Raw genomic sequence first — 26,187 nt, 5'->3', positions numbered from 1 at the left:
TCTACTTTATTACTAATAAACTTTATTACTAATATTGTTAAAACTCTTACTATGCCTAATCATAGGCATGTGTGTATAGGAAAAACATAGGACACGTAGGTTCCGTATACTATCCATAGTTTCAGGCATCCACTGGGGAGCGTGGAACATATCCCCTGCAGTAAGGGAGGGCTCTTGTACACACATCCTCAATGTATCACGGCACAAAGTACATCTCTTGGAACTCAGAAGTCATTTTTCCCAAGAATCAATGCGATACCACAGTGGCTACTTCTATAGCCCATACAAAAAGCTACCCCTTTGCAGCATGACAGTCTGCCACTTATACTACAAACTCAGCCTCAGGATGGGGGCAGGGGAACCACGATTCTCTGGGCACAGGAAAGGAATTTCGTCATTTTAACCCCTCTTCCCCTTGAATTTATTAACAATGATCAAACATTTTAAACATGTGTAAGAGAGTGGAGGATAATAATACATATGTCCAGATACCTACCCAGACTTGTGATATTTAGTATTTGTCCTATTTACTATTGATCTTTTTGCTTTTTGTTTGATTTTTATGAAATAAAATATTACTATTGAAGATAATCTTGAGTATCCCTCCTTGATCCTGTTCAACTTCTCGCAGGTAACTAATATCATGAGTTTGGACTTCATCATTTGCATGTGTTTTTATTTTAATTTTTAGTTATTGATTTTAGAGAGAGAGGAGGTGGAGGGAGGGCGGGAGAGAGAGGCAAAGGAAAACATTGATTTGTTATTCCACTTATTTATGCATTCATTGGTTGCTTTTTTTATGTGGCCTGATCTGGGATAGAACCCACAACCTTGGCATATCAGAATGACACTCTAACCAACTGAGTTACCTGGCAGGACCTCCATATATGTCTTTAGATTTTTACCCTTTAAGTAGATAAATGTTAGATTTTCACAATATAAGATATCCAAAATATATTTAACAGTATTTTGTACATTAAAAAATATTTAACATTTTAGCTTATGTCTTCCCAAAACTTACTTTTTTCATTTGATATTAAATTTGTTTATTATCTATATCCTATCTAATAAAAGAGTAATATGCAAATTGACCATACCTCTGCTACACCCACCAGCCACGCCCACCAGCCACACCCGCCAGGCAATCAAGCGCAAATATGCAAATAAACCCAACCAAGATGGCTGCGGCCACAGAGAGCAGAGGGAGGCTTGAGTTTCCCCGGCAATGGAAGAAGCCAAGTTTTCCACCTGCCCTTGCCGGCCTAGGCCTCCACTCAATGCTACAAAGTTTCAATTATAGAAGGTAAATAAATCCCAACAAAAATGGCGGCAGCCACGGAGCGGGAAGAGCAGGAGGCTAGGGTTGCCCCCGGTGATGGAGGAAGCCAAGCATCTGCAGCCCTGGCCATCCTAGGCCTCCACTCCAGGCTACAAAATTTCAATTATAGAAGGTAAATAAATCCCAACAGAAACGGCTGCTGCCACGGAGCAAGCAGAAGGCTTGGCTCCACTCCAGGCTACAAAGTTTTAATTGTAGAAGATAAATAAATCCCAGATACCAGGGCCTCCATTTGGGTCGCCAGGGGGCATGGCCGGCCTGCAAACCACCACAGGCCCCTTGCCAAGGCTGCTCCACGCCCCAAGGGAACCCCCACCCTGATCCGGGACATCCTTCAGGGCAATCCAGCTGGCCCCCACCCATGCACCAGGCCTCTATCCTATCTAATAAAAGAGTAATATACAAATTGATCATCACTCCAACACACAAGATGGCTGTCCCCATGTGGTCAAAGATCCTGCCCCCATGTGGACACAAGATGGCCACCACAAGATGGCCAGCAGGAGAGGGCAGTTGGGAGGCACCCGGCCTGCAAGGGAGGGCAGTTGGGGGCGATCAAGCCTACAGGGGAGGGCAGTTAGTGGTGACCAGGCTGGCAGAGGAGGGAAGTTGGGGGTGACCTGGCCTGCAGGGAAGGGCAGTTGGGGGGGACCCAGGCCTGCAGGGGAGGGCAGTTAGGGGTGACCAGGCCTGAAGGGGAGGGTAGTTAGGGGCAAACAGGCTGGCAGGGGAGTAGTTAGGCATCAATCAGGCTGGCAGGGCAGTGGTTAGGGGGTGATCAGGCTGGCAGGCAGAAGTGGTTAGGGGCAATCAGGAAGGCAGGCGGGCGAGCAGTTGGGAGCCAGCAGTCCTGGATTGTGAGAGGGATGTCCGACTGCCCATTTAGGACATCCCTCGAGGGGTCCCCGATTGGAGAGGGTGCAGGCTGGGCTGAGGGACTCCCCTCCCCCCCGTGCACGAATTTTGTGCACCGGGCCGCTAGGCCTCTAGTTGATATATAAACCTGATTCATTTATTTTAATAAACTACAGTGTTTAATAAACTACAATGCACTTATCCCTACTTTTAATGAATGGATATTTAATTGTTTATAATAACCAAGAATTGAAAATAGTTCAGGGAACATTTTTCTATATTTTGCATTGTACCAATATTTGAGACCCTTTCTAGTATATACCCAGGAGTGAATTACTGGCTTTTATAAATTTTAGATACAGAATCATTGTTATATTTCCTAATAGTATCTTTTCCCTACTTGTAGTTTATCCTTTTGCTCTGTTTATAGTATGCTTGTCAGCATAAATGTTTTAAATTTTATGGCATCAAATTTATCAATGTTGTCATTTTTAGTTGATGATTTTTAAACAAAATTAAGAAATTCTACCCAAACTCAATATTCTCCTGTATTTTCTTCTATAAGTCTTAAAAATTTGTTTTTCACATTTGATCTTTTTTAGATATAACTGACATATAACATTGTTAGTTTCAGGTGTAGGGGTCCCTCAGCCTAGCCAGTGATCAGGGCCGATCAGGGGGTGTGACGGGGGGCAGCCAGCCACGGGGAGGGACCGAAGGAGATTGGCCGGCCAGGGTGAGGGACCATGGGAGGTTGGCTGGCCAGCCCCCTGCCCCAATTGGGGCCAACAGGGGGACTTGTCAGGTGGGGGCAGGGACTGTGGGAGGTTGGCTGACCACAGGAGGTTGGCTGTGGGAGTGCACTGACCACCAGGGGGCATTTCCCGCATTGAGTGTCTGCCCCTTAGTGGTCAGTACGCATCATAGCAACTGGTCAACCGGTCGTTCGGTCATTCAGTCATTTGGTCACTTAGGCTTTTATATATATAGACTAGAGGCCCGGTGCACAAAATGTGTGCACTCGGTGGGGGGGGGGGTGTCCCTCAGCCCAGCCTGTGTCCTCTCGCAGTCTGAGAGCCCTCGGGGGATGTCTGACTGACGGTTTGGGCCCGGTCGCTGCAGGGAGCAGGCCTAAGCCACCAGTCGGACATCCTTAGTGCTGCCATGGAGGCGGGAGAGGCTCCTGCCATTGCCGCTGCACTTGCCAGCCATGAGCCCAGCTTCTGGCTGAGCTGCACTCCCCCTGTGGGAGCGCACTGACCATAAGGGGACAGATCCTGCATTGAACGTCTGCCCCCTGGTGGTCTGTGTGCATCATAGTGACTGGTCCTTCCACCATTTGGTCGATTTGCATATTAGCCTTTAATTATATAGGATGATTACCCATGGATAACTTTAGTTATCCATGATCACATATAGTTACAAATTCTTTCTCTTGTGATGAGAACTTTTAAGATCTACTCACTTAGCAGCTTTCAAATATACAATACAGTATGTTAACTATAGTTACTATGCTGTACATTATATCCCCAGGACTTATTTATATTATAGTTGAGAGTTTGTACCTTTTGACCATCTTATCCCTCACATCTCCCACCTCTGGAAACCACCAATCTGTTCTCTGTATCTATCTTTAAAATAAAAGATACCACATGTAAGTGAAATCATACCCTATTTATTTTTCTCTGACTTACCACATTTAATTTTTAATCCACTGAAATTGATCTTTGTGTGTGGTGTGAATAGAGGTCTAATTATTTTTCCATATTGGAAGCATTATTCATTAAACAGTATATTATCTCCCTGCTGGTTTGTAATATGTCTGTCAGATATCAAGTTTCTAAGTTTGAGTGTCTTTCCCTAAGTTTGATAATATTTATTATCATCATTTCATAATATGTCTTGATATCTGCTAAAAAGAATCCCCCTATCATCTTTTTAAAAACCAAGTTATTCTAAGTTTTTGTTTGGTTTAACTGGCTCTTGCATATTTACTTTCCTTTTGTGTGTTTTAGAAAGTTTTATAATTTTTCCATAATTTTCATACTCATTTTATTGTTATCATATATATATATATATACACACACACATATATATATGTATGTATGTATATGTATATATAGCTTAGATATTTTGTTGCTGATGTAAATAGTGATGTTTAAAAACAATACTTTCTAATTGTTCCTGATATATTAGAAAACAATTGATTTTGTATAAGAAACACGTTAGTTTAAATTTGTAGATTTTCTTGTATTTTTATGTAGATAACCAGATAATTTTTCTTATTCTATTGCATTGCCTTCAGCCTCCAGCCTAAGGTTGAATAAGAGATGCTAGTGGGAGCCTTATTTTGTCCTGACTTTGAAGGGATTTCAGGATTAAGAATGATAGTGAGCCTGTCTCCGGTGGTGCTCAGTGGTTAGAGCATCAGCCCACACACTGAAGGGTTCTGGGTTTGATTCCTGGTCAAGGGCATGTACCTGGGTGGCAGATTTGATCCCCAGCCCTGGTCAGGGTGAGTGTGGGAGGCAACCAGTCGCTCTTTATCTATCTATCTCTCCCCTTCCCTCCCTCTTTTCCACTCTTTCTGAAAAGCAATGGAAAAAATATCCTTGGGTGAGGATTAACAATACACACACACACACACACACACACACACACACACACACACACACATAAAAGAGAAAGATGCAAATTGACCGTACCTTCACAACACCCACCAGCCAATCAGGAGTGAGTATGCAACTTAAACCAACAAAGATGGCAGGTTAATTTGCATACACAGGCAGGCATTTCACACCACCCCAGCCACTCCAGGCCTCTGGGCAGCATGGGAAGGCGGAAAGGCGGCTCCGGGCGGAGCGAAAGCAGAAAGGCGGCTCTGGGCTGTGCCAGCAGCCAGGGTAAGGAAGCATTCTGCACGAATCTTTGTGCTTCAGGTGTCTAGTGTGTGTGTGTGTGTGTGTGTGTGTATATATATATATATATATATATATATATATATATATATATATATATATATATAATCCCCAATATATATATACATACACACAATATGAATAATTATAAAGGCAGTGTTTATTAAAATACAGTTCATTTTCAAAATTGAGCTATCAGCTGTTGAAGTGTGTATACATTGTTTGGGGGTACCCTATATTTTCTTAAAATGCCCACTATTGAGGATAAGCAAGTTCCCTTCTGTACCTTATATTAGTTGTTGATATGCAATACCATTCCCACCTTTCTAAGCTCTTTCCTGTACCAAAAGGGGGTAAAGCCATAAAAACTACATTTGCCTAAATCTCTGGCCTGTGAGACCCCAGCTAAACTACACTAATGAAAGCTACATTTATGAGACTGGAAAGGGGAGCCGTAACTTTAGACGCAGTTGCAGGCATGTGTGCAGCATTAGAAGCCTGCAAAGCAAGGATTTGCCCACGTGTTCAAACATCCTTGTGAGAATCACCCCTTTTGTGTGCTCACAGCTCAGACCAGATAGGCTTCTTTCCTGTGATACCTGAACTTCTGGACTTCCTGAAGAGAGCCCTGCTGACATTTAAACCTTGTGATAAACAACTTCCAACTCAAAATACCTAGAGCATTTTCCTGACAAAATCAGACTGATGTAGTAATCAGTAATCTGAACTGGAATGTGACCATAAAAAAAAAAAAAAAAAAAAAAAAGAGGAAAAAAAAAAAAAGAATGAACACTGGCCTAGAAGTTGGTGCCAGGTGATGATGAAACTAATATCAGAGGCTAGAACAGCGGAGATCCATAATCCATGTTACATGATGATAAAAACCACCATCTGCTAGAACTCGGAGGAAGAGCATATGTCTAATGAGCTTGCTGCTCTAGGAGACAGATTGAAAAACAGAATGTTAAAAGTGAGTATTCAGTGCCACTGGCTTCACTGGGAGGTGCAGGGAGGTGAGAGGTAAGCCTGGGAAAGAATTGACTGGTATGCAAGGGGAAGGGAAAGGAAAAAGAGAGCATGCAGGAATTCACACCCTTTTGTGGTTGCAAAGGCTGATTGCTCCTAGAACTCCAAATAGTAAGGGATGAACAATGGTTGGCGATTTAGGTCAAATACCACATTAAGATGTAGGCTTCTCACCAGATTAGAGTTGACTGGACCATGTGGCTCAGTTCTGAATAGCAGAATATGAGAAGAGATGCTCAGTCGTGGCTATCTTCAACCACTCCCACCAAGCAAGAAGTCTCCATGCTGCCTCCTCCCCTTTCATGGCAATGATGGAGCTCACATGTGAATGTCATACTATCTCCTGATTACAGAGCCTGCACTCATCACAGATTGGAGGAGAGTCACCTGACTCACTTTGGAAAGTGATGCAAGAGAGAAATTAACCTTTGCTGCGTAAGCCACTGAGACTGTAAGGATATATTTGTTGCTGCATCACTGCCGAGTCTACACTAATACACTTTTTATTATTCATCTGCTAAGAGTAATTATCTTCTCAATAATGGATACTGAACTTTATCAAAACCTTCAATTTCACCTATTGAGAAAACCATAATGTTTTCTCATAAATCAGTTAATATGGTGAACTACACCAGTAGATTTTCCTAATGTTAAATTTTCCTTGCATTCCTGTGACAAGTCCAAGGTGTTGGTTATTAGTTTGTTTGTTTTTTCTCTCTCATTAGGATGCTGAGTGGGCCCAACATAAACTGCAGTGTATGTGAGAGGTTGGGGAGAGAAGGGACAGGGAGATATTGAGAAGAGAAATATTAATCTAATGTTATATCTATTTTTTACATAGCAGTCCCTTTACATTTGTTATGACCACTGATATATTTTGATTGGTGATTTTTATTGTGTTGGTTTGTGCTTTCTATCTATTCTGAATTTTCTATGCTTTTAAATATCTTTTTCTGCTTTCTGTTGTATTAACTGAATTTTTTAATTCTGATTTATTCCCTCTCTTGGTTTGAAAGTTGGATTAAAATTTTAACATGTACACTTCATTTAATGTCTCAGATTAATCAATATCTCTTAAACAACATTAGGACCTTAGAATTCTTTGATTTCCCTCTCCTCTTCCCATACTTCATGTTATTTCTGCCTAGAATTTTATTTCCACTTCATGGTTGTACTCCCAACATTGGTCATTTTTCCTACTGTTGCTGTTTTTATTATGCAGTCTACATATGCTTATATTTATCTACATGTTTACCATTTTTTGTTCATTACTCTTCCTTACACATCACTTCTTCCATGTTCAATTTCCCTCTTCCCGAAATACATCAGTTGGTAGTTCTTTCAGTGATAAAACCTTTCAAACTTTGTGGGAAATATCTTATTTTTCCTTTACTTAAACAGAATTCTAAGTTGAGAATGTTTTTCTCTCAGGACTAGAATGATATTCTCCCCATGTCTTCTGGCTTCTCTCATTGCTGTGGAGAGGTCTGTCCTCTGTCTTACTGTTATTCTTCTGCAGGTAACTGAGTTTTTTATTGTTATTTTTTCCTTTCTATATTGTTATTTTTTCTTTTTGTAAACAGTGTTATTGAGATAGAATTCATATGCCATGGGAACTATATTTCCTCTCCTGTTGCTTTTCAGATTTTCTAAGTTTGATATGGTGGTGAGAATTAAATGAGTTGATGTAAGTAAAGGAAGACCATTTATATTCTCAATAAGTTAGTGCCACATGGAAATCCTCCTATGAATTGGTCCTATCTGAGCACAAAGTGGCCAGTAGGAAATACTCATTGTATTTCACTAAAACCTGGACTGGAATTTTTAAAGAAGGTGGGTGCCCCACTTCTTCGTTTAGTCCTTGTCTCCAGGCACTTCAGTCACAGAGTGCACCCCCTGCCTCCCTCCTTCACACTAAAATGAGGCAGCCTGATTTGCCTTTTGTTTTTCTTTCCTCCAGTCTCCGCTATTGTGAGTGCCTAACAAGGTTAATATGCTGCTGCTGTAAGTATTATCATTTGGGAGGTAATTATCACGCAGAGCCAATCCTGCACACGCTGAGAGGCTTGGGAACTTGTTTTAACTGGCAGGGCGGCTTCATGACAGTGTTTGACAAGGACCATTACTTGTGTGTATACACACACGTACACATTGGAGACAGAGGCATGGCAAAGAGGGAGCTGGAGAGAGAGAACCTGTGGCAGAATAACTAACTTTTTTTTTTTTAACATAGCACTTGTATCAGTAACATTAGCTTGTTGACCTCATTTAATAGGGAAGAAAATGAAATTCGGGGAGGTTAAATCAAATGTCGAGGCCATGCAGTAATTGTGCGGCAGGCGCAGGAAAAGGACAGAACAGAGCGGCTAAACAGTTGGAGAATTGCCTTCCCATGAAGCCAAATTCAACAGATAATCAGATGTTTCTAATTCTCAAAGGTGACTTTTTCAAAAGCATTTGCAAATGCGCATCAGGATTTTAGATGTCTCCCAGACGCTATAAGCTGCTTTTCACCTGGACCACCCACCGCCTACAGGGGTGGAGACTATCCCTTGCCATCAGATTCGTAGACTATCCTGCACCATCCTAACAGCAATCATGACAACAATATTTGGAATACTGACCACATGTACTAAATGAGATGTTACCTTGAAAGGGGATGGAATGATTCCTTGGCACATTGTTATGGGATGAAGGTTAAGATTAGTTCATGTTGCTACCTCATTTATATATTGTTTCTGAATTGGATCTATGAGCTAGTTTCATTAATTTTCAAATAGCCTCTTTTATCTTCCCTAGCATACCTTTGATTTGAAAAAAACAACACAGCAATTTATACTTTATAACATGAGCACTTTCACCAAAAAGATAGTAGATAGATGATAGATAGATAGATTTTATATCTATATCTAAGTCTACATTGTCTATATATCATCTATCTATCTACCTACCTACCTACCTACCTATCTACATATCTGTCTACCTACCTACCAGATGAATAGAGAAAAGGTTAAACTTGGAAATGCAGATATGCCCAATCACACACTTTTCGTTGGGATGAATTTGGTTTATAGAGGTTCAGCTGCTTGGTACTCTATCTATCCCATTCAAGGATGAGTCAGGGAAATAGGGTTCAACCTTGAGTTGTCACCATAATTAAAAAAAACACACATAATACCCCTATCTAGGACTAAGGCTCTTGTTTTATTTTTACCCTCCGGACCCAGCTGAACTATCCCAGACCATTTTTTCTGCCCAACATTTTATAACTAAAATTGTACCTAGATTCTTCAATTGTGATGTTTTGCTCCATTTGCACTATGGACTAAATGTATACATCCTCCCAAAATTCATATGTTAAATCCCTAATCCTCAGTGAAGCCATTTGAAGGGCTGGTGGTATTTGGGGCCTTTGGAAAGTGATTAGGTCATGAGCTATGCTGGCTCTCATGAATGGGATTAATGCCCTTATATGAAGAGACATGAGAGAGATGGTTTTTTCTTTCTCTTGCTGTGTGAGGACATGACAAGGAAGTGTCTGCCTACCAGGAACACTGGCATCTTGATCTTGGAGTCCCCAGCCTTCACAACCAGGAGAAATAAATTTCTATAGGTTAAGCCACCCAGTCTATGGTATTTTTGCTATAGCCGTCTGAACTAAGACAGTTTGCTTTCTTATATATCTATCCAACTATCTAAACATCAATCCATCTTAGCTGTAGCCATCATTACTCTTCACCCTAAACATTTTGGCATGCATTTCATTAACTAGAGTTCAATATTTTATGGTTCTTTTCTATATTAAGTTAAAATTCACATACAGTGAAATGTACAAATCCTAGTACCATTCAGTAAGTTTTTAAATTAAATTTATTGGGGTGACATTGGTTAGTAGGATCATGTAGGTTTCCAGTGCATTTCTATGATACATGTTCTATATATTGCATTGTGTGTCCAACACCCAAATAAGTTTTGACAAATGCAAACATCCATTTAACATAAACTTCTATTAAAATATAAAACATGTCCATCACCCCAGAATATTTCCTCCTGTTCCTGTCTAGTCCATCCTGCCACCAATATCAATCCTAAAGCAACCACTCTTCTACTTTCTAAATTCACTATAGATGAGTTTTGCCTATTTTAGAACTTCATATAAATGGAATGTTTGGGGGATTCCCCCATGTTGTTAAATACCTCAGTTAATTTCATTCCTTTGTATTGCTGAATAGTATTCCACAATACAAATATATCTTAATTTGTTGATTCATTCATGAGGACATGAAGACTTTTTGTAGTTTTTGAAATTATGAATAAAGCTGCTAGGAACATTCTTGTGCAGATCTTTTTTTAAACTTATGGTTAAATGCTTAAGATGGATTTTCAGTGCATTTGACTTGTATAAGAAACTGACAGGAATTTTCTCAAAGTGGTTGTTTCATTTTCCACTCCCACCAAGAATGTATTCTCCACACTTGGTGGAATTGGTCTTTTTAGTTTTAGCCATTCTGGGGGTGGCGGGGGGTGGAGACTTACATCTCTAAGTATGCCTCCACCAGCTCCTGCTCATCAGAGTAAAACCCTACCCCTCATTGAGCCTTCTCCCCAAGGATTTAACTCAGAAGTTTGGGGATGGGTCTTACATTTCTTCTAAGACCCTAATAGAGGAAAGGAACTTCATCTACTATTTGTCCAACTCTTCTATCTTGCTTAAGAAGACAAGTTTAAAATATCAGAACAGTCATCTGACTGAATCAAGCTCTGAATTCAAAGTTATCTTCTGTTTCATGATATATTTTGAGACAAAAAAATTCTCACATCTAAATCCCAGCCTTTGTTTTCAGAAAGATTTAGAATCCTCAATAATCTAGACAAGGAAAGCTCCCAATACTCAGGCTCAGCAACTCTCCCTTCAGATTCCATAAGAATGATTCTTCACATTATCATAGTCCTGCTGTAAGACAGGTTTGATATCCCCTCTTTACAGACTAGATAACTGCACCAATGCCAAGAGTCCCAAGCACAAGATTTGTGACCCTTGCACATACATGTTCCTACATGCGTCTCTCCCCTGTCAGGCACCTCCTTCAAGGTAGACTCTTTCATGGGGCTTTTTGGTCCCACATCCTGCCCTCCCATCACCTCCACCTTGGAGACCAGTGCACTTGCCAAGGTCTCTCCACCACCCCCGCTCCTAGGCCCACTCATTTTCCCACTTGCATCCTCTCTCCTCCTGTTTCTTCCAACTCTTCTCAATTACCTCATGAAACTCATGTTCCCTCATTCTTTCTCTCCCTTGGCCTCTTCCATATGGGAACTAAAAATGTATTCTAAGCTTGCCTGATGACTGCCAAAGTAGTGCTAGTGGTGTAATGAAGTGAGACATAATGAAGAACCAATGCCGTCAACAACTAAAGCCCTTGAAAGTGCCAAGAGGTCCCTTTCACAAAGGAACCTTCTACTTTCTCAACCCCTCCTAATTATGCTGAATTTTCCTTAAGGACCAGCATTCTACATAAACAAAAAACTTTTGTCTTCCCTTTTGGGTTTCTCTTTTAATTACTAGCATCACAGCAACATTGTCTTCTATTACTTTGGTTGCAAAGACACAGCATGTCAATTACATTTTAAGTTAAATTGCAACACTATGTCTAAGAAAAATCATGTTGTAAATGCCAAACTGACTTAAACTTTTGGAATCAAATCAATTTCTAAATTAGAACTTGTAATTTTTTCCTATTTTGTTGTAAACATTTGTTGTAAGAATTTCCCTTTGGCATATTTTCTTTCATATAGAAATGTATGAAAATATAATAATAGCATCCTCAACATCACAGCTTTATATGCAATAGCCCTACCAATAAAGTATATATTATGACCTCATTTTACAGATGAGGAAACTGAGATTCAGAAAACTTTAGCAACTCACAACTAGAAAGTGGCAGAGCCTGAATTTACATATTAGTTTTTGGCCTCCAGCTGATGTTTTCATAGCCATCATGCTGTCCGCCCCCACCTCCTATATTTCCTGGTACCACCCAGCATACAAAATAAAGTTTCCCAGCATCCACTGGAAAAAACCATCACCATCACCGTGTGATCCACCTCCCCCTAATTCTCTGCAGCGCCACCAAGTTCTTTCCCCAAAATTGTTCAGATCTCACCAAATCCCAGAAGAACAGGAAAAGAGACCAGCAAAAGCTCTGAAGATAAAGTATTAAATTCAGATCTCTCATCAACCCAAAGTTATTTTAAAAAGCAAAGCTGTATCTAACAAAGCGTACCAGCGCAAACAGTACCTAATATATATTTTAAATAGCTCTCACATGGTTCTGAGTGTCAACACAGACTATGGTTTTTGTAGCTGTCTATTCTGTTATCCAGAGTGTGGGACTTTCCTTACAAACTTGCTCTAATAGCTTTAATAAAGATTGGCTAACAAAATACCATTTAATGAAGATTTCATGGGATGCAACACAGTTAAAGGCTAAAAAGAATAAGAGTCTCCTCCCCCACCCCATCCAAATAAAGAGTAAGAGCCCAGATTTGGTTGGTAGAACCAACCTTCTTCTACCAGCTATGCTGGCTCTTCATCGCTGCTGACATGAGGCCAGAGTTTATTGCCCCGCACAGCCTATCATGTAGTTATTGATTTCATCCTTATATCAGGAAGACTTTGTTGCTGATGGTGACAGGCTCACTTGCCCTCCACTCTAACCCATTCTAATTTACCTTCCTACACTTGAAAGGCTGGAAATTCAACAACATTTTTCAGACTCTCTTGCAGCTAGCATTCTGGATACAAACTCAGATCCTTTGAACAGGTGAACTTACATGAGATCCACAAGGCAGAACAGAGGCAAAAATCATCTTCCTGTCCCCCTTTAAGCTGTTTTTTTTTTCTTCTGACAAACAAGATCATTAAAGGTAAACTCATTTTTAGCAGCATCATTCCAGTGCTCAATCTCTAACTTCTTGGGCTTTGAAAGGTAGTTGGCAGGAGCTGCTTTCTTATTCTGATTTCCTGAACCCTGGACTGTAGCTATTGGAGTAAGTCTTGAGCCCTTTTTTCCAGTGGTGATCTCAGAAGTGGTGAGTCAGGCCTGTGTTGCCCCAGATCTTCCTCCTCCATCAACATCATAACCACTAACATTTCTAGTATTCTCACTATGTGTTAGGCACTGTGCTAACACTATATAAATCACTTTATTTGCACCCCAAAATAACCCCACAAGGAAGATACCATTAATATATTTTTCTCTAGATGAGTATACCAAGATTAAGAAAAGACAAGTGAACTGCACAGATCAGAACAAAGCTAGTAGGTAAGCAAGTAGACCTGCCTCTTTGGAGGTATTTGAGGGCCTTGAATCTGTAGGAAAATATCCTGTTTATCTAGCCATGGAAATTTAATTGCCCATACATATTATGATGCTGAAAAGACACCATTCTTTTCTCTTAAACAATATACACATAGAGGTCAGCCTATTTCATGTCAAGTTTTGTCTAGGTATCAAAGAAGCCTCCAATCTAATTAAATAGAAAGACAATTAAAAATCACAGAGGTATCACTCTGTAAAAACTCTCTAAGCTATACCAAGATCACTTTTATTGTAAAAGTTAAAGACTTAAGATGAAAGCACACACAGCCTTGTACTTGCTCCTGGAAGGAACAGAGCTGGGGGAATAGACATGCACTTACCAGGCGCTCTGTTCACAGCGAGGTTTCGGAAATGGCTGCCTTTGATCATTTCCACAGATAATCGCCCCGTTGTGGCATTGTAGGACAGCCCCACCAACAGCTCTGGTGCCCCTCCATGAGACAGCGACTGCGTGGATGAAGCACTATCACTGTGAGAAACGGCAGATGGGCTGAGCTGAGACTCTCCACTCTGGAGGGGAAGAAAAACAAAGAATCCATTGGTGCACGCTGCACTTCTCTCTCTTACAGAAAGCCAATATTATGTTTGGTGAAATTGTGGCCCAGTCTCAATGGCTGCCAAAGATTACGAAGGAAGGGCGCACTCCGTGGGAATGATAATGGGCCTGGGGAGCCGGCCGGGGATGAGATCCCCTGCATTATTAACTGACATCTTTGTTTCAAGAGCTGTCTCCATCCAATATTTCCTCTCCAAAGACAAAACGAACCAAGATGTTATTACTAGTGTAAATCAAACTCTCTAAGATACACAGCGAGCTAATAATACATTTAATATAGACCAAAATTCCCTCCTGTGTGATTTGTGCTCAAGTGCTTCTATGGAACCCATCCACTCCGTTCTCTGCAGATTTGTGATGAATGGGGCAATTAAAAAGGCATCTTTGTCTTCGCTGGGAAAAGAAATGACCACTGGATGTCTACCACTGCATAGGACATTTGGTCCCTAGTTCTGCTTCTAAGGTTGTCAGGAATACGCCTGATGCTCTGTTTTTCCCCCTAAGAACTAAATTCCATTGAAAATGAGCACTTTTACAACTTTTTGATAAGGAAGCTGACACATGGACTGAGGTCTCAGAGGCCTGGCAGGCAATAGGTGAGCCCAGGGCAAAGCCCCTGCCTTCTGTTTAGTAACGTGCATGCTTCTCCAAAGCACCCACTTTTAAGCACCAGACACTTCAAGAAGCGGGGAGGGAAAATGATCAGCAAGTTGATTCTCATCCAGGAAGGGGGAGTAGGAATCAGCTCTGCAGGGGAAACCAGCCAGCCTCCCGGGGCCACCAGTTCCTCCACCAGAAATCTGTACATGGGACTTTGCTCAAACCTTTCTTCTCCACATCTAATATCATTTCCTAAAACTTCTTATCAGAAACGCCAATGAATAAATGCATTAAAAGTAATTAAGTATTCTTTACACCTGCAGGAAGGTATCCTGTTTATCCAGCCATCTAGAGTCCCTGCTTTCATGGAACACAATTTGTAAACTAGAGGGCCAGGTGGTTTTGACAAGCACCTTAGATAAGAACCTACTGGATGATGATAACCCAACAATGGAATATTTGTTTAGTGTTGGGTGAGGATCCCCCCTCCCCTGTGTTTCTATAGAAGCATCTACTGTGGGCTGCATAGCTTGCCTCTCCCAGCAAATTCCCAATCCTTATAAACCTCTCAGGCCACAGTGCATATAATCATGTTTAACAAATAACTGGAGAGTGGAAAACTCTTGACCTCAGAGTTCTTTCATACTGACTCATGTTCCCCACTCAACTCTGTGCTCCCAGAGCACAGCACAGGGCCTGCCACAGGTAACGGGGGTGTGATCATACCTAACCCTGAGCTCTGTAGTGTCAGCAAGGACACCTGACCTCCGTGGCTTCTGTTGTTCATGATTTCAGATATGCTTTACTCAGAGCTTAAGAAAAAAATAGGGTTTTGAGCAGAGATGCGACGTGATCTGGCTTATGCTTTAAAGGGCTCATTCTGAGCCATGTTGGGCATAGTCTGAGGGGCAGAGACAGAGCAGGGAGAACGTAGGAGGCCATTTCTTCCAGCAAAGAGTCGGGTTCTGGTTGTATTTTGATGACAGAGCCAATAGGATTTCAGGTGGAAAGGAGAGAAGTCACAAATGACTTGTAAGATTTTTTTGATCTGAGCAACTAAAGGATGAAATTGCCTTCAGCCAAGATTGGAAGACTGTAGGTGAAATAGAATTAGGGAGGCAAAAATCAGGATGTCGAGTCTGGAGATATTAATTTCGAGACATCTACTAAAAATATAAATGGCTGGATCTCCCATGGCTACACTCTAACCTTTCTGACTCCTTTCCTCTTCTTCAGATATGATGAGTGCCTTCCCACCCCGACACCTGCATGTGCCATTCTCTCTGTCTGACATCCTTGTCCTCCACATGTCACCAGCTTTTCCCTTGATTTCTTGAGTTCTGTATTTTATCACCACCTCAAAGAAACTTTCTCTGACTCTTTTGAACAAACAGCAGCCTCTGTCAATGTCTTTCCTTCCTGCTTTGGTTTACCTACTGAGGCCCTCCTCCACCAGATTGTAAGCTCCCGGAGGATGGAGTCACCGCCTGTTTTGTCCTTTCCTGAATCCCCTTCACAGCACCCGACACAGAACAGGCTCTCAGTAAACATCTTTGAATGAATGACTGAGTGGCCCAAGAGAGCTACCTGATCTTTTTACATGTTCTTTTAAAAGGTAACAGTCACACTACACATTACTGATGGCAATAGTGAGATGCCCATCTTGCAGATATACAAGCTGCACTTTCTTCCTCAAAACCCCAGGGGAGACAGAGGATGGAGGCACATGGAGGAGTTTGGTCATATAAATGGAAGGTCTTCAAAGTGACCGGAATTTTAGGCTACAGTTTGCAGCCTACTCAGGCACATGTGTCAAGGACCTCACCTTGAGAGTCCCATCTCTGAGTGCATCATAATGTATACAGGCAGTCCTCGAGTTACGTTGGAGATCCGTTCCTACGGTGCGACATAACGTGATTTTCGTAAGTCGGAACCCACCTACATAAGCACCTACATCACTCACATGGAGCACATTCACAGCAGTAATAAAGTGAAACAGTAAAAAAAAAAAATTTAAAAGAAAGATAACAATTCCTGACCTTTACTTGTGGTAAATAAATAATAAAAAATATAAAGCACGTATGTATATACGTACGTCAAAATGACAGAACTTTTTTTTTATATATAGATACTGTAAATGGGAGATGGCAACGTAACCATGAAATGTAAGTCGAGTTCGACGTAACCTGATGACTGCCTGTATTGCGGGAGGAGCAGGACTATGGGTGGTAGGACCATTTATTAGCTAACTAGAAGGCCTAGCCACCTCTCCTGGTTTTCCCATGCCCAACACACACTGTGCTCTTATTTCCTAAAATGGACATCTACCAGGTTATAGGGAAGATGGGCATGAAAAACCCAGGGAAGCATACAGTGCAAATCGTGGCTTATAAGGATGAGAAGAAACAACTGGAAAATTAAATTAAAGTGTTGGATTTCACAGGCCGAATGTACTAAATCAAGGGCTGACCATTCCACATCCTTGAACACACCACGTCACTGGCAGCACCATTTAGCCTACTCACACTGATGTTACTTCTTGGCTCCAGAACCAGAGTCACTTTCATTTCCTCTTCTGGGTGCAGGTGGCTGAGACAGAACAGTTTCTCTCCCATCATTCTCTCACGGGTCATCTTGCGGGCAGCGTACAGGCGGAAGCGGACGGCACAGCCAGCCACATCTCTGGCCTCCAGCTTGGCGAAGGTGACCTTCTCCTTGAAGACAGGGTTGGGCCCTCTCTGAATGCCCGTCCTGCCCCTCTGTTTCTTACTGGGCAGCAGGACTACGTGAACTTGCCAGGAGTTGATGCCACTTCGGTCCTTATCCGGGAGGCCCTGTGCTCTCACAATGGTCACTGTGAGTTTCTGGCTGGCAGCTCTATATTCAAAGATGACATCCAGATCACCACACTTTGAGATGGGCTCTGGGACCCCTGATGGCAGCTGAAAATCAGCCCCATCCTGCTCCTGTTGTAGACAAAGGAAAAGATTAGGAATGGAAATGATCATATCTACTGCATTTCGGTGAGACGATGCCCCTCTGCTCCTTCAGTGCCCTGCACTTTTTAACTGTGAGCTCAGATCCCTCTATATTAGAAAGGTCTATTTATTGGTCTATCTCTCCATTAGATTGTGAATTTTTTGGAGGGCACAGTGCCTGGCACACAGGGAGGCTTCATGAATGCTTTTGGAACAAATGAGCAAAACTTTTATGTTTTGCAGTATCTTTCTCTCAAAAAGCATAACTGATCCCTATCAATGAAACCAACTGAGACGCAAAATCTAAAACGAGGAAGCTACGCAACTGCTGAGGGGGTAACTTTACCTTGAGTCCCAGGAGAAATAGTTGAGCCTGGACCTGTGCTCTATGGGCCAAGACCTCCTTAAGACAAGAATCCTAATAAAATGTGGGTCATAGACAGGTGATCTCTCAGTAGATATTCAATCTCCATGGGAGAAAAGCTTAGGGCAGAGCTTCTCAAATTCATGTGTGGACTTGAATCATCCGGAGATTCTTACTCAGTAGGACTGGGGTGGGGCCTGAGATTCTACATTTTTCAGAAGATGAGGAGGATATCACAGTTGTCCTTGAAGCACATTTTGAGTAGCAAAGGTCTAGGGTGGCATCCCCAGCAGCCATTTAGTGAGCAGCAACATTGGACTTGGAGACAGAACACCTAGGCTGAATGTATACACGGGTGTCAGGCAGAAATCATCATTCTACCACTGACTAGCTTTTTGATCCTGGCCAAATAGACTATCCTTTCTGTATTCTTGTTAGAAAAAAAAGAGAGAGAGAGCATTAAGATGCCTACTTGATAGAGTGCTGTTGTGAGGTTTTAACAGATGTGAAAAAATACCCGGCTCAGAACAGACTCCATAAATATCTATTCCCATTAGTAGACTGGTGCTACCTATTTTCAAACAGGCTCCCCTCATTATGAAATATCACCTTTAGACAGCAATTCACCTGTAGCCAGTCAGATCTGATGACCTCACTGAGAAAACTGAGCTGAGCTGCATTTACTGTAATGAGTCACTCTCCAACAGACTATAAATCATGTCAACCTAATTTGATTTTCCCTCCGAAGGCATGACTCTTGCCCATAACTAAACTTTGGTCTGATTTCTTATTGTAAATCAGAATCAGTCCTTATTTATGTAATGGAACACTAGACTTTTCTAATTCAAAGACCTCTTTATTTAAAAATACTAGAGGCCCGGTGCACGAAATTCGTGCACTGGGGGAGGGGGTGTCCTTCAGCCCAACCTGCACCCTCTCCAATCTGGGATCCCTCGGGGAATGTCTGACTGCCTGTTTAGGCCCGATCCTACAGGGATCGGGCCTAAACAGGCAGTCAGACATCCCTTTCACAATCTGGAAGTGCTGGCTCCCAACTGCTTGCCTGCCTGCCTAATTGCCCCTAACCGCTTCTGCCTGCAAACCTGATCACCCCATAACCACTCCCCTGCAAGCCTGATCGATGCCTAACTGTTCCCCTGCCAGCCCAATCATCCCCAACTGCCTTCCCCTGACAACCCGGTCACCCCCAAATGCCCTCCCCTGCATATTCCCTCTTTATTATATAGGGTTTTTTCTTTAACATATTGGACAGCCCTAATTGGTTTGGCTCAGTGGATGGAGCATCGGCCTGCAGACTCAAGGGTCCCAGGTTCGATTCTGGTCAAGGACATGTACCTTGGTTAGGGGCACATACCCAGTGGGGAGTGTGCAGGAGGCAGCTGATCAATGTCTCTCTCTCATATATGTTTCTAGCTCTATAGCCCTTTCCCTTCCTCTCTGTAAAAAATCAATAAAATATATGTAACAAAAAAAGTAACATTTAAGACTTCTCCATATCTGCCTGGCTGGTGTGACTCAGTGGTTGAGACCACAGGCTGCCGCCACTGGGAGGGGGATCGTGCCATGGGGGTGTGTGCCCCTCGCAGGTTTAGACTCAGCCCAGGCTATGGCTGCTAGGAGGGGGATCGGGCGGTGGGGTGCACGCCCCTCACATGCTGAGACTCCAGCCCATGCTAAGGCTGTTGGGGTGAACGCCCATCACAGGCTTAGGCTTAGGCTCAGCCCAGGCTACGGCAGCTGAAAGGGGGATCGCGCCTTGGGGGTGCACGTCCCTCAAACTCTGAGACCCCAGATAAGTCTATGGCTGCTGCAAGGGGGATCGCGCTGTGGGGGTGCGCGCCCCTCGCAGGCTTAGACTCATCCCAGGCTATGGCTGCTGGGAGGGGGATCTGGCCGTGGGGGTGCGCGCCCCTCGCACACTGAGACCCCAGCCCAGGCTATGGCTGCTGGGAGGGGCATCGCACTGTGAGGGTGCGCGCCTCTCCCACTGAGACCCCAGCCCAGGCTATGGCTGCTGGGAGGGGGATTGCACCCTTCACAGGCTGAGACCCCAGCCCAGGCTATGGCTGCGGGGAGGGCGATCGCGTTGTGGGGGTGCGCGCCCCTCACACGCTGAGACCCCAGCCCAGGCTATGGCTGCTGGGAGGGGGATCGGGCTGTGGGGGTGCGCGCCCCTCGCACGCTGAGACCCCAGCCCAGGCTATGGCTGCTGGGAGGGGGATCGCGTTGTGGGGGTGCGCGCCCCTCACACGCTGAGACCCCAGCCCAGGCTATGGCTGCGGGGAGGGGGATCGGGCTGTGGGGGTGCACGCCCCTCGCTCGCTGAGACCCCAGGCTATGGCTGCTGGGAGGGGGATCGGGCTGTGGGGGTGCGCGCCCCTCGCTCGCTGAGACCCCAGGCTATGGCTGCTGGGAGGGGGATCGGGCTGTGGGGGTGCGCGCCCCTTGCACGCTGAGACCCCAGCCCAGGCTATGGCTGCTGGGAGGGGGATCGGGCTGTAGGGGTGCGCGCCCCTCGCACACTGAGACCCCAGCCCAGGCTATGGCTGCTGGGAGGGGCATCGCGCTGTGAGGGTGCGCGCCCCTCGCACTGAGACCCCAGCCCAGGCTATGGCTGCTGGGAGGGGGGTTGCACCCTTCACAGGCTGAGACCCCACCCCAGGCTATGGCTGCTGGGAGGGGCATCGCGTTGTGGGGGTGCGCGCCCCTCGCACGCTGAGACCCCAGCCCAGGCTATGGCTGCTGGGAGGGGGATCGGGCTGTGGGGGTGCGCGCCCCTCGCACGCTGAGACCCCAGCCCAGGCTATGGCTGCTGGGAGGGGGATCGCGTTGTGGGGGTGCGCGCCCCTCACACGCTGAGACCCCAGCCCAGGCTACGGCTGCTGGGAGGGGGATCGCGTTGTGGGGGTGCGCGCCCCTCACACGCTGAGACCCCAGCCCAGGCTATGGCTGCGGGGAGGGCGATCGTGCTGTGGGGGTGTACGCCCCTCGCAGGCTTAGACTCAGCCCAGGCTATGGCTGCTGGGAGGGGATCGCGCTGTGGGGGTGCGCGCCCCTCGCACTGAGACCCCATCCCAGGCTATGGCCGCTGGGAGGGGGATCGTGCAATTGGGATTTAAGCCCTTTCAGGCTTAGACTCAGCCCAGGCTAAGGCCGCTGGGAGGGTTTCGCGCCATGGGGGTGCGCGCCTCTCTCGCAGGCTTAGGCTCAGCCTAGGCTATGGCCGCTGGGAGGGGGATCGTGCCGTTGGGGTGCGTGCCCTCGCAGGCTGATACCCCAGCCCAGGCTGACACCGCTGGGCGTGATCGTGGTGTGGGGGCACAGGCGCCTCCGAGCTGGACAACCTGCATTGCGAAGGCTGGGCGGACTGGGGGACTCCGGCAGGGATGAGAGGACTGGGCGCCGCCATCTTGTGGCCATGGGCGCCGCCATTTTTGTCGCGGAGTGATGGTTAATTTGCATATTACTGTTTTATAAGATATGATATCTATAATAATATAAGTGTAATATGCTAATTAGACCAGACATCCTTCTAAACTAAGCCGGGGCTGCAGCCACCAGTGGCTGCGAGGGAGGGATCCAGGCAGCTGCCCGCGTCTGCGAAGGCCCACTCTTGCATGAATTTCATGCATCAGGCCTCTGGTACTCCTATAAAAGTAATGAAAATGTAGGGAAAAAATGAGGAAATACTGCTGTTTCTCTTTTAGTTGCAAATGGTGTTTTATCTAGTAAGTCTGCCAAATGTCTCCTTACTATAGAATCTATGAAAATCCTACAAGTTTAAAAAACTTAGTAACTTGGTATATGTGCTGCCGAAGCAAGCACAAAAAACTTAGTAACTTGGAAAAATGCTCTCATAAACTAACGCAGCATTGAGAAAGGAATTCACAGTTTTTAAGTAATACTTTTTAAAGTGTCATTCATTTTTTAAAATGTCCTCCCAATATTAAGCCTTCAAATGTAAGCTCACATTTAGAACTAAATTATTAAATTTGGATACCTTTTCTTTAAGTTTTAACAGTTTGAGACACAAGATGGCCAACACAAGATGGCCAGCAAGGGAGGGCAGTTGGGAGGGACCAGGCCTGCAAGGGAGATCAGTTGTGGGCGATCAGGCCAGCAGGGTAGGGCAGTTGGGAGGGACCAGGCCTGCAAGGGAGGGCAATTGGGGGAGATCAAGTCTGCAGGGGAGGGCAGTTAGGGGTGACCAGGATGGCAGAGGAGGGAAGTTGGGGGCGACCGGGCCTGCAGGGAAGGGCAGTTGCGGGGGGGGGGGGGGGGACCAGGCCTGCAGGGGAGGGCAGTTAGGGGTGACCAGGCCTGCAGGGGAGGGCAGTTATGGGTAAACAGGCTGGCAGGGGAGCAGTTAGGCATCAATCAGGCTGGCAGGGAAGTGGTTAGGGGGTGATCAGGCTGGCAGGCGGAAGTGATTAGGGGCAATCAGGAAGGCAGGCAGGCGAGCAGTTGGGAGCCAGCAGTCCTGGATTGTGAGAGGGATGTCTGACTGCCCGTTTAGGCCCGATTCTGGTGGTATCGGGCCTAAACGGGCAGTCAGACATCCCTCGAGGGGTCCCATATTGGAGAGTGTGCAGGCTGGGCTGAGGGACACCCCGTGCCCCGTGCACGAATTTCGTGCACTGGGCCTCTAGTATATATATAATAAAACACTGGAACAATGCACATGCAGCAACATAACTTTCCAGCAGAGTTCAAGCAAAAGTGCACAGTTCTCTGGAATGAGACAGCCTTAGGAATCCCAGGTCTACCTCCTGCTACCTCAATGACATTGGGCAAGTTATTTAATCTTTTCCACTTCCTGTTTTTCTCAACATTAACATGAAGAGGATACCTACTTTATAGGGTTGTTGTGAAAATTAAAGGACTTGACATATAGGAGACATCTATTAAATGCCCTCTCTCTTAAGATTCACATTAGTCTACCAGGAAAATTTAGGCTTCTTGCAAAATAAGGGGAGCTTCTTCTATCTTTTCCTCTGAGCATGCATGCATTCATGTGTGAGTGTTTCTATTCAGAGGTTCTTGGTTTCAAGTCATAAAAGTGGTTGCTATAGAGACTTTTGAATACAACTGACTAGTGTAGATATAATATTAGCAGCAAGTCTCCAAGGAGTGAGGCCAACTTAAAACTCAAGTCAGACTTCTGTTAAAATTCCCATCTATTTTAGTCTACTCTTGATCATCTCTATATTGCTTGTCAGAACATAAGTAATAATAACCCAGCCAGCATGGCTCAGTGGTTGAGCATCGAGCTATGAACCAGGAGGTCACGGTTCGATTCCCAGTCAGGGCACATGCCTGGGTTGTGGGGTTGATCTCCAGTAGGGGGAGTGCAGGAGGCAGCCAATCAATGATTCTCTCTCATCATTGATGTTCCTCTCTCTCTCTCTCTCTGTCTCTCTCCCTTCCTCTCTAAAATCAATAAAAATATATCTTTTTAAAAATATATTTTTTAAAAATAAGTAATAATATATAACATATACTAAGCCCTCCCTTATGCCAGGTACCATACTAAACCCTTTATAGACTGCAAAAGCCTGCTTTTATGCACTTCAGACTTTCTTGGCCTCACCTCTTATTCCATCTTCCCCTACAGGCCCAGCCTGTCTGGGCTCTAAGTGGCTTCAGCCCGGAGAAACTCAATAAAGCCTTACCTCTTGCCATGCCACATAGCTCTCAGCTCCCACCACAGGCTCTCTGCTGATGTCAAGGCTTGGAAAGTCCCAGAATCCTGCTTGGCACTCACGTATAGAAAGCCCAGAGTGTGTGGGGACTTCATGCCTCATACACTAAACTTTTCTCCCCTTAGAAAGATGTCCTGAGATTAGTTTGTACAGCTTCACAGAGGACAGTCCCACAGGATCAAGCCATGAGTCACACTTAGTGGTGCCAACTTGATTATACTCATAATGACACTCCGTTCTTCCCTGCCTCACTCCCGTGTCCCTCACTCTTCCCTGGGATTGCACGTCCTGTGCTTTTCGGGAAGTGCAGCTAAGAAACATTATCTTTTAAAATATTCACTTTAACCTAATGAGGTATGTATTTTAATATCTTCCTTTTTATAGGGGAGAAAACCAATGCGCAGAAAGGCTAAGTAATTCACTCTATGCTCCCAACATTATAAGCCCAGCCAGGACTATCCAGAATTTACCCGTATTAATGCTTAAAATCCCAAACCTTATGTTGAACCATGCTGTCTCCCTTCTTCTTCCCAAAACCTTTGGCCATAGCAATTTATGTGTATAGTAAGTGGGTGAGATGCAGAGGGAATAAGATTGGAGAAGAGAGTTGAAAACACACACTGCTTGGAATTTCACATCCTTTTAGGCTCCTGCTCTTAATATTAGTTAACAGTCCCCAGTTCTGCCATCAACTTCAATGCCAAAGTAAAAATATCCTAGTTAATGACTGTCTCTCCACTTATCCCTCAGGCTGTCTATTCAGATAAATGCTCGCTGCACCTGCGGGTTTGTGGTAAAGACCTGGGAGGGGAGAGGGGTCTGAAATAACTGAGTAAGACAGCTCCAGGCAGAGACCAGGCTATGGATGGGGAGATTCAAGTTGCAGCCCATGAAAGCGTGGCCCCTTCCTTAGTTGGTCTGAAATGAAGATTTGTGAAGGCAGGTACTTTCAGAGCAATTAATCATTTCAACACATATTACCTATCACCAGGCAACTAAAGGCGCTCCTCATGTGGGTACGGTTAATATCACTAATCCATCTGACCTTCCTGCAAGGTAAAAATCTCTTCATTTTTATCCCCATTTGGCAGATTTTAATTAACTTCTCAAGGCCAACCAGTTAATCAGTGGGAACAGATGAAAAGTGGGACACCCGCCTCCCTGTGTGCTCAGCATCGCCAGCCACCTTCCCATCGTCCTCCCCACCAAGCCTTGGGTGTGCAGGGAAAAGTCTTCCCAGCCGGGAAGCACAGCGCATGGAAATCCATCAGATTAACGGGGAGTCACACTGCATGACCTGTTTCCTTCTGAGTCCAAATAAAATTGGATTCCTTTAGCTCTAATAGCCTGGGTTATTCTTTAAGATGGGAATACTTGTGCCACATTGTCAAAAACCCATGTAGGTTTAAAGATTTTTCTATCAAATTGAAAGCCTTTTTTGTCTTAGTAAAATAGTATTGATGTCATCCATGGGGCCCCGAGTAAACAGACCCACGATATGTTCCCGATGCCAGATACAGGGGGGAAGACAGGGCTCTTAATACAGCTAAGAGGCAAATAAATCAATTCTTAAAAGGCGAGCTAAGCCTGCCAAGCAGGCAGTTACAGGAACTGTCTCCGAGCTGCATTTGAGGTTCTACTGTAAGAGCACAAATTACAGTTTTTGTCTCAAAATAGATAGGAGGTTGAATGGAGCACACAGAGATGTCTGGGTATTTTGGGAGTCTGAGAACATTTAGTGCCCTCAACACCAAGTCTTCTATTAAAGCTCCGTGAGGCAGGCAAATGGGCGATTACCTGGAGAAGCAATTCCAGGCTAATGGCATAGTGATCAAGGGGACGGAGTATCACTAGTCAGGTAAACAGTGCTGTTGTTTTTGTGGTGAGGGAGCCAAATAGAATGTTATTGTGTGGGATTTAGTATGACTCTTGGCAGTAAACTGACAAGAAAGTATACTTGTTTTACAAAATGCATAAGGTTAATAGCTTTGGGTGTCTCTAATATGAAGGGCTGCTTTTAACATACATATCTGAGTTACCATCTCCTGTCCTTAGCAGAAACACCAACACAGGGGCGTGCACACTCATGTGCATATCTCCTTATGCTCTCTCTGCACGCCCCAGTGTGTCAGGATTTGGAACATGATTTCCTGTAATTTTTTTTCCCTTCTCCTTGGTGAGCATTTGGTGTTTATGACAGTCCAGGCCCTAATAAGAGATTTATCCTGTTTATTTTCTCAATCAGACTGATGCTAACAAAACCCATTCATCCTTCTCCTTCCTCTATCCCCACAAATTACATAGAAGTTTTATATATTTATATATGACTTATTTCATCAAAATTAATTTCAGTGAAGGTATTAGACACCACAATTTAGTATCTCTTAATGTTATAGAATCATTATAGGAGGGATCTAGCTAATAAGGAATAACCATAAATGCCTGC

The 26,187-nt window shown here is 44.3% G+C and overlaps 1 protein-coding gene across 1 annotated transcript in view; it reads right to left on the bottom strand.

The window, feature by feature from the left end:
* The window catches only part of SYT16 (synaptotagmin 16), a 144,992-nt gene that overhangs the window by 6,788 nt on the left and 112,017 nt on the right, over nt 1-26,187 (bottom strand). Inside the window, exons 5-6 of the mRNA XM_079767639.1 lie at nt 17,202-17,642; nt 13,841-14,030 (exon numbers count right to left, since the gene is read on the bottom strand). Of these exons, the coding sequence (XP_079623765.1) occupies nt 13,841-14,030; nt 17,202-17,642 (631 nt within the window). The remainder of the gene's footprint in view (nt 1-13,840; nt 14,031-17,201; nt 17,643-26,187) is intronic.

This window comes from Cnephaeus nilssonii, assembly GCF_951640355.1.
Source record: "Cnephaeus nilssonii genome assembly, chromosome: 4".
Lineage (NCBI taxonomy): Eukaryota > Metazoa > Chordata > Mammalia > Chiroptera > Vespertilionidae > Cnephaeus > Cnephaeus nilssonii.
The sequence above is the reverse complement of the archived record's forward strand: the minus strand, read 5'-3'. Positions and strand labels throughout refer to the sequence as shown.